We start from the raw sequence: 12,040 nt of genomic DNA on the forward strand, positions 1-12,040 counted from the left end.
ATTGGGTTCATGGAAGCAAATGAATAAACTCTATCACTCACGATTTTCGAGAAAAACCATTAGTTCTAATCCAAGACTTCACTAGATGTACAACGTAAAAAACAGACAGAAATACTCTCGTAGCATAATAAACATTTGTCTCAAATACTATCTTTCAAATTATTCCAGATAAACGACATTCTACTGTACGTGTTGTTGTTGGTTTGAGGATATTCTAGTGCTTGCATTCGCTAGTTATTATACTAATATACTGTAGTTAATTATTATTATTAGCTATATGGTGCAAGGAAGCCTGAGGCTTATGCTGCACCAGCCAAAAATTTCCCGAGTTACCCTAAGAAAGAAAGAAGAGAGAGAGAGAGAGAGAGAGAGAGAGAGAGAGAGAGAGAGAGAGAGAGAGAGAGAGAGAGAATCAAAAGTAGAATGGAATCACCAAGAAAGAGAAGAATGATGATATCCAGCTCAGGACCCTTGGTGTGCCAAGTCCATACTCACCAGATGTGAGCCCCTGGGGCTAATCTCAGATTGTTGGATGTATTCAGATATCCAGTAATCTGAGCTGAAACAGGACATCTGTGACTTATATAGAATAATGATTCAATTGTATGTGCAGGGGTTCAGAAATTCATAACTTATGAAATTATGTTGGCCATCTATATTCTTAATAGATTCCAGAATAATTTCATATTAATAATAGAATAATTACTAATAAATTTAAAAAAAAGAAACTGATAACTAACGAAATATGCTGGCCATCTGTATTCTTAATATTTAAGAAGGATAGACTTTATACCTGCTAAAGCTATTGAGTCAGTTTAATATATGAGGAGCAGCTGCAGGCAGAAGTGTAGTTATTCTTGCACTGCTTCTGTAGGAAACATACAGCAGTATAAAAAGCAAGGTTTAGGAGATTTCAAGGCCTGCTGGGAGTCCTCATGGAACAAGTGAATACATGGTTCACATTAGGGATGCTAAAAGTAAAAAGAGGTACATTAATACTTACTAGTACACTAATGCTAGGAGTAGAGAAAACAAATTTTATGAATTCGAAGAACATCATCAAATCATCAAAGGCAGACATTCTGTAGATATCAGACAGTTATTATGCTAAATTATACTTATACTGAAACATAAGGGATGCAGAATTTGAATATAGGGGAGGACAATATGTACAGAAAGAAGATGGGATAGAAGGGGGGGATTATATTCTTAGTCAAAAACCACAGAATCTTAGACTGTGAATTCAGTTGACATGGGTGGCCAGTGTAATGTGGGGTCAGTTTAGTGACATGAGCACTGGAGAAAGAGGAAAACAAAAATGAGATTAGGATTGTGTTATAGGTTTAATGACTGTGAGTATAATGAAAAACTATACAGAGAAATAGGGTGGGCAGTAAGTCAGAATGTCTTATAATGGGGGACTTTATGAATTTCTGCACATCTGTTCTGTAACTGTCTTTCCTGAGTATGAATTTATGCCCCATCAGGTGTGTAATCTGAGCAAGACGAAGAATCCCATCAGCATCGAGCTTGCTCAAATCATTCAAGGCTTTATTCACTAAAAGGACAAAATTCTTGGGACACTACAATGCAATGCTGTAAACCCCCACTCACTAGTGGACAAACCCACCACTCCACAGGTTTATAGGTACACTACATTAACATAGATGGTAATTCAATGTCGGTATGGATAAACGTGAGTTAACCGACTTTGAAAGAGGGATGATAGTTGGTGCCCGATGCATGGGTCACTCTATCATGGATGTGGTACAGAAATTGCACTATCCTTGTTCGACAGTGTATCAGGAATACACTTTTTATAGAATAACATCTCATTGTGGGCAGAGAAAGTGGTAGATGAAGGTGGCTGTCAGTGTCTGTTTCGGTCAACCAAAGAGCAACAGTGGCACAAATCACTGTCGACTTCAATGAGGACGGTGCCAGAAATGTCTCCACCGAGACCATCAGGCAATCATTAGCTGTGATAGGTTTTGGAAGCTGCCAACCCACCAGAGTCCCATTGCTAACACTGTGACACAGGACTCTACACCTCAACTGGGCAAAAGAACATCGGCACTGGACCTTGGATGATTATAGATGGATCTCCTGGTTCGATGAGTCCCGTTTACAGTTATTTCGAGCAGATGGGAGGGTGCGTTCTGGCAGAAACTACGCGAAGCTATACACCCATCACGTCAACAAGGAACTGTTCAAACAGGTAGATGGTCGGTAATGGTCTGGAGTGTGTTCAACTGGCACACGTTGGGACCTCTGTTACGTCTAGATGGATCTCTGAACCATCCAGGTTACGTGTCCACCCTTGCAGATCATATGCATCCATCGTGGTTATCGTGCACTCACAGTGCAATGGACTCTTCCAGCAGGACAATACGCCTCCCCACAGAGCCACGGTGACTAGAACATGGTTCAAAGAGCCTTCCACAGATTTTACCATCATAGAATGGCCTCCCCATTCACTGAACATGAACCCCGTATGGAGCATTTTTGGAATGCTGTGTAAAGGTCTGTTCAAGCTTTGGATCCTCCATCCAGGAATGCAATGGAATTTTGACAGCGGTGCAGCAAACATGGATGGAAATACGTGTGGAACATTTTCATGCAATAGTGAGCTCAATTCCTCACTGCGTGACTCTGATCACCTTGCAGGTGCCTAGTTTCCAGACATTGCAATTTACAGGTAAATTGCAATGTCTTTCTTGGTAAGAGAAACTAAAATGAGGACTTCAAACCTGTATGCACTACTCAAGGTGTGCCTTGACCATTTCCTTATACAAGAGATAATTACCTCCTTAACAGTGCTAGCAAAATTAAAGGGATAATCACCTCCTTATCCCTGAATGGACAAGACTCCATGAGCTACTCTTGAAGCCTGTCTTCACTGCTCAGAAAACTTCATATCTGACTGCACAATTTCCCCCAGTTCTTTTTCATTCTCCACTTCCCTGAGTGTAGTACTGCACATTTGGAACATTTCAGTGGGGTTACTGTAACCATTTGCAGTACTTTCCATTTGTCAATGTTAAACTATAGTTGCCACCTCTCAGCCCATCTGCTTAACATTTCTAGATCTGGTTTCAGTAGCATCCTGTCATTAACAGCCTTGCCAGCCTTCATCAATATCATTGATAAATTCAGAAAACAAAATGAGCCCAACACTAAACCCTGGGGAGGACTCCACTAATAACATTAGTCTGCAAATAGCAGTACCCATTGATTACCACTCTCTGTCTTCTCCCATACAACTATCTCTTTATCCAAGCAGCAATTTACCCTTAATGCCATACTGCTCCAATTTCTACAGTAATCTTCCATGTGCAACAGTAGCAAAACCTTTCCTAAAATCCACGTATATAATATCAAAATTATTTTTTGCATCCAGTTCCTTTGTGACCACATCATTGTATTCAATCAGATTGCTCAAATAAGACTTCCCCTTAACAAACCCATGCTGTGTCTAAACTATAGCTGCAGTCTTTTCTAGATGATCCTGTAGTGCTTCTTTAACCAGTGACTCTATTATTTTCCCCAGAACAGAAATTAAAACTAGCACTTATGTAATTACTCAGCACTTATGTAATTACTCATGTCACCTTTTGACCCCTTTGTGATTTGGGGCTATATTAGCACATCTCCAGTCCATGGGGCCTCCTCTGAGTCCAAGGATGCTCTCACAATCATGGATAAGCGTTTGCTTTCTTCCTTTGCTGCCTCCTTTAATATAACTGGGTGTCTTTATGTTTAACTTCAACAATTTCTCCTCCACTTTGCTGCTCTGAGTTGTTACAAAATCCTTTAGCTCCCTGATACAGTTTGATAAACTTCTGATATTCTCCTCACTTAATAACTTGTCATGTGAATGTGAATTTAGATGCAAAATACTCGTTCAGTTTGTCAGCTACCTGAGCAGAATCATCAACAGTCGAACCATTGACATCAAGTGGCCAATCTGATTCACCCCTTCCTTCTAGAATTTACATAAGTAAAGAAGTCTTTGCTGTTCCACTTTGCATCCTTTACCAAGGATTTCTAGTAATGTGTCTTCACTTGCCTAACCTCCTTTGTGACTTGATTACAGTCTAGCTTATATCTACTATAGACCTCTGTCTCCTGGTGATTTATATGCATTCTGTGCATTTTTCTTCTTTGCCACGAGTGTCATTAGTTCTTCTGACATCCAGTTAGGCCTGGCGCCTCCGTAGCCAAATACAGTGCATAGCACAGGCTTCTTGATTAGACCGGGGTTCGAGCCCATGCCCACCAAAAACGGAGGATGCGGAAAGGTCAGGAAATGACCACCGCGTATCCCCAGAGCAATATGGCCTTAGTTGCTAATGCTCCTAAAAACCAAATAACAAACAAACATCCAATTAGGTCTAAAACTTGAACAGTTATTCTTAGTTGGTATGAAAAGCCAATTAGTGCCCATGATTAGTTCCTTGAATGCTTCCCATTTAAAATTTTCTGTTGGTAACATCGTCAGTTGGTCCCACTGTATAGATTAAAAATTGTCTGAGACCACTGCACTCACCTTTAAGAAAGCAAAAACTCTTCTCTTTACCCCTGCATGAATAACCACTGCTGATAATCAGTTAATGGATATTACTCCCTCTTGTTGCCTCTCAAACATGCTGCTGTAGAAAACAACCATCCAATAAATCGACAAGTCTTGCTAGTGCTGTGAGTGACCAACCTACTAGTTCCGGTCAAAATCTGGGAAGTTAAAGTCCTCCATTATAAGAAAATCTGATTTACTGGCTCACGCACTTCTCTGTACAGTTTTTTATTATACTCATCAGAGTCATTAGGCCTATAACACACGTCTACTCTCAATTTTGCTTTCCCAGTACTTATTTCACACTAAACCGACTCAACATTGAACTGTCCACCCATGTTGACTGAATTCCGACAGTATCTGCTTTTGATATCTTGACCTTGTTACTAGATACTGAAAAAGAAATAAATAATAATTTTGTTTAAAAAAAAAAAATTATTATGAGAAGCATAAGCATTTCTTTTTTCTTTGCAAACAAAGAAACGGTTATAATCTAATTCTTTTCTCTTCCTAATGTGAACATGTGGGAGGATACAGCTGCCTTAGCTGAGCAAATCAGCTGTCTACCTCATGTTTGCACATTCCCTACCTTGGATGCTAGAAAAATCTAGCAAGTGAGGCATCTACTCTTTTGAAGTGAGCCTTGTTGAAAGAAACTCCCACTTGTTTTTTGGGAATAAACTAAAAAGTAATTAATTTAATGGCCTTTCGTACTTGATCCTACATTTTACCTGTTTCCACAGATTACTATACTAACTGAGATTTTTGGAATTTTCAGTGGAGAAATCAATTAAAACACTTAACCGATATTTAATGGGAGTTTCAGCTGTTTATTTGTAGTTAGTTTTATGTGGACTGAGTAGATAAAGATTGTGAAATCACAGAAATTCATATGGGGGATCTCAAAGACCATGCATGCCTAGCTCCAAGGCGCCTCCGTAGCCAGGTGGGAAGGAGCAGCAGTATGTAGCACACGCTTCTTGATTAGACCGGAGTTCGAGCCCGTCACCACCAAATACAGAGGATGTGGAAAGGTCAGGGAATGACCACCGCATATCCCGGAGCAATATGGCTTTAGTTGCTAATGCTCCTAAAAACCAAATAACAACAACAACAGCCTGGCTCCAGGTTAATTAACAAAGTTAAACAACTTACATTAATTTTTATATTTAATCACAGAATGCAAAAATATATTTTCAGTAAAGTGCTGTTTATTTGAAAGACATTTTGAAATTGCCTCATATAAAGATATGAGGCAATTTTTTTTTTTCTTCTTTACACTGTGATATGTATCATCAGTGTCATGACTACAAAATGTGGGCCCCAATTCAAAGTTTAGTGTAGGCCTCCTGAAAATATTGATTAATTCTGTACCCAATAATAATGACCCAAATAAATGAGCCCCTACCCCTATTTGACTTTGGCCCACCATTCACAAATCCTTAAAAATTGCCTTGAAAACAACAGCTATGCCAATATCATATCACCTCTATTTACTGCAGTTTTGTTTGTGCTCTGCAGCTAGCTAACAATAAACATACTTCGTGTGAAAAAATATTATTGTTCGTAGATTTAATAAATTTCATCATTAACATAACTAAAAAACCTGTGCAGTCGGGCTCCGTTTTGGTCATTAGCCCCAATGTACTGCATTGGCATAGTTATGCAACTGTGTATGATGCTTTTTTTTTGTGGAAAATTTGTTTTTACTGTATACCTAAATGGTGCTTTCGCATTAGCTATCTATATATTAGTTATTATTACTTGTACATTAGTTATATATCTTCTTAAACATGAAACCTTTTAGCTCTAGACTTAAACAGAATACAACTGGAAAAATTGTAATTTAACATTGCTGTTTTTTTTAATTCTAGATAAAAATGCTCCCAACACCTGCCAAATTTCACTATGTTTTTAATTTGAGAGATCTTTCTCGAATTTGGGAAGGGATGCTAGTTATTCATGGAGAAGAGTGTTCAACTGCAAAAGATGTTTTAGCTTTGTGGAAACATGAATGCACTCGGGTTATTGCTGACAGGTTGGTTAGATGTTTTGAATAAAAATTACTTTCGTACAAATGGAAACCTTGTATTTAAGCAGGGCTTGGAATGGATATCAAGATGCCATTCTGGTCCATTCTATGCACTGTTAATGTTACATGTATGCATTAACTGCTCTCTGTAAATACTATTTTGATGAACATTCCTTTTTTCTAAACTTTTTCATTTCAAGCCTTGCACTTCAGTTTGTTTTTTTCTTTTATATCTAATAGTTTTACATCTTTTATTTCAACGAAAATTCTATATACCCTTGTATATAGGTTATAGAAATTTTGTATATGAAGATTTCTGAGCAATGCAGATAGGCTGCCAGGGCAGGTCATGGGGTTTTGTTAATGATATACAGGAATTTTGCTAGCAGGGAAAAGGAGGTGATTGTTCCTCTGTATAAGGCAGTGGTCAGGCCACACCTAGAGTACTGTGTACAGGTCTGGAGGCCTCATTTTAGGAAGGATGTAGATTAGCTTGAGTGTGTACAAAGAAGGGCAACAAGATTGGTGAGAGGAATGAAGGGATCCTCTTACCAAGAGAGGCTTAAGTTCTGCAAATTGCAATGGCTGGAGACTAGGCACCTGCACGGTGATATGATTGAGGTGTATAAGAACTTGAATGGGTTGAGCACCCTGAATTCTGATGGGATTCTTCCACTTCTTCAGATTACGAACCTAAGGGGGCATAAATTCAAATTGAGGAAAGACAGATGTAGAATAGATGTGCGGAAATTTGCCTTTAGCCAGTGGCTGGTTAATTGCTGGAACAAACTTCCATCTGTCGTTATGGAAGTTGATAGGTTAAATAAATTTAAGGAGGAACTGGACAAACGTTTAGAGGGAATGGTTGTGTGAATTTTTTTTTTTTTTTTGCTGATGCTGCATAAACTCATACACTTGCTTTCTTGCATCCCATGCCACTACAACTACTACTACTATTACTACTACTATAGCCTCTCCCCAAGATAGGTTATAGACTTTTTTTGCATCAGATTGTTTGAAAAGTTTATACCCTGAGTATGAAGAGTTTATTTGGGAAGTCTGGTAACATATTACTTTTCATTATACTCCCCTTTGGAATCAATACACCTTTTTCCACTGATGCTACAATGCATTGATTCCAGCTATGAAGAATGTTTTCTCTTAGGTTTCCAGAAATGAATCCATTACAGCAATGATGACACCGTAGGTGGGAAAATGGATGCCATCCAGTTATTTTTTTCAAATTAGGAAATAGGTGAAAGTCTGATGATTCTAGATCTGGTGAGTATGGGGAATGATCCAAGATTTCACAACTGCACTCATGTAGTGAGCCGTGACAGACTTGTGAGCAGGTGCATTGTCGTGGTGGAACAAGACTCCTTTTCTAAGTTTTCTGTAGTGTTTTTTCCTCAATATTTTCAAATGCCATACAGTCTGCATAATATGCCACTAACAACATCTATCAGCAGCCCAAAGACCCGATGTCATCATTAGTGTTTTGGTTTGGGATACCACATTTGATTCCTTCTACTTGTCAGCAGAAGGAATCAGCTTTACTTTTTTTGGAGGGATGAAGTGCTCTTGCAAGGAAATTTGCTGAATCTGCTTGAAAACAATGCATATGTTTGCTTCACTTATCAACTCTTGTGCTTTGTTTTTTGTCTGCTGTCCGTAGCTTTGTACTGACACCTTTTTCATAGCAAGAATCTCAGTTATTATGTGGTATACACATTGAGATGAGATTCTGGCAATGTACCGGACTGTCACTCATCAATTTCTTGTGTACAATGTCAAAAACGTATGGAGTGAAGATCGTTGCAGGTCTTCTATAGCATGGAGTCATCTTCCAGCATTGACCCCACTTTGTAACTATAGAAGAGAAAGAGGCATCCTCATCCTCTTGAATTGCCTTTGGTTTCAGACCATTTTTTCCCCAAATATTGGATGACTGCATAATGACAAATTTTCCTTATTCATACAACTTTGTTGCATTCAGGACCTGTAATTGAAAAAAGATATTATTGAAACTGCATTAAACTTGATGGATTACTTTTTGGAATGCTATGCATTAAGTACAGAAATTTTTAATATTGTACCACTACCCTTTCATACTCAGGCCACAAACTTTTCAAATGCTCCTCATACATAGCAATGAACAAACTATGTTACATTAATATTAATATTAGTAGTGGTATACTGATGCAAGAAAGCAAGCTTATACAGCATCAGGCAAAAAAAAAAAAAAAAACACACTTTCCATTCACTCCAAAAGTTTGTCTAGTTCTTCTTTGAATCTATTTAACTTATTCGCAATGACAGATGAAAGTTTATTCCAACAATCAACCACTCATTGGCTAAAGACAAATTTCCACATATCTGTTCTGCTATTGTCTTTCCTCAATTTAAATTTATGTCTCCTCAAGTACATAATCGGAGCAAGAGGAAGAATCCTATCAGCATTGATCTTGCTCAAACCATTCAAAGCCTTATAAACCTCAATTAGATCACCTCACAGGTGCCTAGTCTCCAGACACTGCAATTTGTAGAACTTAAGCTTTTTTGGTAAGAGAACCACTTTTATTCCTCTCAGCAATCTCATTTCCCTTCACTGTACTCAGTCCAGCAGCTGTACATCCTTTCTAAAATGAGGCCTCCAGATCTGTATACAGTAACTTATTCCTCAACCCCTGCTTGCATAGTTCCTGTATATCATTGACAAGACCTCATGAGCTGCTCTGGCAGCATGTCTGCACTGCTCTGAAAACATCATATCAGACTGCACAATTACCCCAGGTCTTTTCCATTCTCCATTACCCTGACTGTGGTACTGCACAGTTGGTACTTTATTCTGGAGTTGCTGCTACCCATATTCAGTACTTTGTATTTGTCAATGTTAAATTTCAATTGCCACTTCTCAGCCCATCTACCTAACTTTTCTAGATCCTGTTGCAGCAGTCTACCATCATTACTGTTCATTAACAACCCTGCCAATGTTTGTATCATCTGCAAATTTGGAATTAAGCCTGATTTAGTATTTGTAATGCCCATATGGTACAAGGAATACTAAGGTTTATGCTGCATCAGCAAAAAAAGAAAGAAAGAATAAAATAATATTAATAAAAATAAAATAAAATAAATAATTTATAAATAATAAATGAAAAAGAAATAGAGAACCAACATGTTTCTCTCCTCTCATAGCTAACTATTCAGATGACCTTTGAATTTCCCCAAACTTTTAGCATCTATCACCCATCTAGGTAACTTATTCCACTGATTTATAACTTGCTGGATAAAATATAACTTCCTGCAATCCAGTCTAACCATCCCCCCCTCCCATAATGTGAATTTATGTCCCCTAGTTCTAGAATTATTCTTCACTCTCATTCATTTTCGTTATGCCTCACAGAGCCTTAAACACTTCAAGCAAGTCTCCTCTAAGGTGCCTAGTTTTCAAGTGCCGTGGCCCCAAGTGCCAAGCGATAGTATCCAAGTGATTTTTCACAAGTGATATATATATACAGTGATTTTGTTCTGTTTAATTTCTAGTGCCTTTATTATTATCAGTTCATTGTAAGTGGTTCTGTACTTAACAGATTTTGAGTGAGAACCCAGAAAGGAAACCACCTTTCTTTTCTTTGTGTATTTATTAGCTCTCTCACAAACCAACTAACTTCTCTAGTCACTTTGCCACTAGGTGGCACCACTCCTGCCTCCATGTGGCTGGGCCAGTAACCTGGGTGAAAAATTATCCTCTATGGTAAAAAGGAACAACCATAGATATAAATCAGTATCCACCTCTAGAGCCTTCAAAATCCAGGCCAGACACATCAACCGAAAAGGCATCGAAGAGAAGAACAGTGCCATGACTTGCCAAACTTTTTGGTAATTCACTCCATATCCACCCAGCCTGTGGGCCCGTTATCACTATTTCTAATTCAAAGATATTTGGAATCCATCGCTGGATTACCAAAAATGGTGAAATGGCAATCAGGGGACCTCCTGATTGAAAGAACTTCCTCTAAACATTCTGAACGGCTGCTAAATGCAAAGACAGATGTTCGCTGGCTGCCAGTATCTGTTTTTGCTTTTAGCAGTATCTAAAGGTGTTATCACAGAGTGGGACCAACTTACAGTCTCTGAGGAAGAATTAGTTCAAGAACTTAGCAGTCAAAAAGTGTTCAGTGTCAAACGAATAATGACAAATAAAAATGGAAATCTCATTCCTACTAGATCCATCATCTTAACATGTAGTGCTCCAGAATTGCCATCCACAGTAAAAGCTGACTATTTAAACTGTCAGATTTGCCCTTACATCCCAAACCCGATTCATTGCTTTAAATTCTAGAAATATAGCCACTCTCAGCAGGCATGCGGAGGGGATGCATATATCCAATTTGTGGTTCAAAAGACCATAAACAAAGAGATTGTTGAGCCTCAACTCCTGTGTGCCCCAACTACAAAGGAAACCACCCTGTTTTGTACCAATCATGCAAAACATGGAAAACTGAAAAAAAATCCTAAAATATAAAATTGAACATAAAGTCACATATCCTGAGGCATGCAGACAGGTTATGTTGACCGTACCTAGTCGATCCTATGCATCTCACACCTGGAGCTATTCGTCAACTGCAGTTCAAACAGATGTGTCAATTCCGCCCAGCATTTCTCTTGCTAACTGGGTTAAAGCAACTCTGTCAACATCCGGAAAAGACATTCCTAAAACTAAAACCAGTGAAGCTACTAACACTGCAATCAGTATGCTAGCTGATACTCGAACGGTTTTGAATAAGGTAGAAAATTTTAAAACTGCTAAAGACTCTAAGAAACCCGAAGCACCCACTAACAGTATGTTAGCAGATGAACACCAAGGTTATTAGCATTAGCATTAGCATTAGTAGAGGCATTTGATGCAAGAAAGCAATCTTATGCGGCATCAGCCAAAAAAAAAAAAAAAAAAAACCTTCCACTTCACCCCTCTGTTCGTTCAAAATACCTGTCCAGCTGAGCCTTAAACTTATTTAGGCTATCAACCTCCACCACAAGGGATGGCAGTCTCTTCCACCAACCAACCACCCGCTGGCTAAAGGCAAATTTCCGCACGTCTATCCTACATCTGTCTTTCCTCAATTTGAATTTATGCCCTCTCAGGTGATTTTTCTGAGCTAGAGGAAGAATCCCATCAGCATTGAGCATGCTTAAACCATTCAAGGCTTTATACACCTCTATCAGATCACCTCGCTGGTGCCTAGTCTCCAGACACTGTAATTTGCAAAACTTAAGCCTTTCTTTGTAAGAGCACCCCTTTGTTCCATTCACTAATCTTGTTGCCCTTCTCTGTACTCGTTCCAGCAGCTCTACATCCTTCTTGAAATGAGGCCTCCAGACCTGTATACAGTACTCTAGGTGTGGCCTGACCATTGCCTTATACAACGGAA

At 38.7% G+C, this 12,040-nt stretch overlaps 1 protein-coding gene across 1 annotated transcript in view; it reads left to right on the plus strand.

Moving 5' to 3' along the window:
- LOC150085960 (dynein axonemal heavy chain 8-like) overlaps positions 1-12,040 on the plus strand; it is a 1,559,705-nt gene that overhangs the window by 925,455 nt on the left and 622,210 nt on the right. Inside the window, exon 55 of the mRNA XM_090374756.1 lies at positions 6,448-6,611. Within this exon, the coding sequence (XP_090230882.1) occupies positions 6,448-6,611 (164 nt within the window). The remainder of the gene's footprint in view (positions 1-6,447; positions 6,612-12,040) is intronic.

This window comes from Mastigoproctus giganteus, chromosome 5 (assembly GCF_048544385.1).
Source record: "Mastigoproctus giganteus isolate SK-2022 chromosome 5, ASM4854438v1, whole genome shotgun sequence".
Taxonomy (NCBI): domain Eukaryota; kingdom Metazoa; phylum Arthropoda; class Arachnida; order Uropygi; family Thelyphonidae; genus Mastigoproctus; species Mastigoproctus giganteus.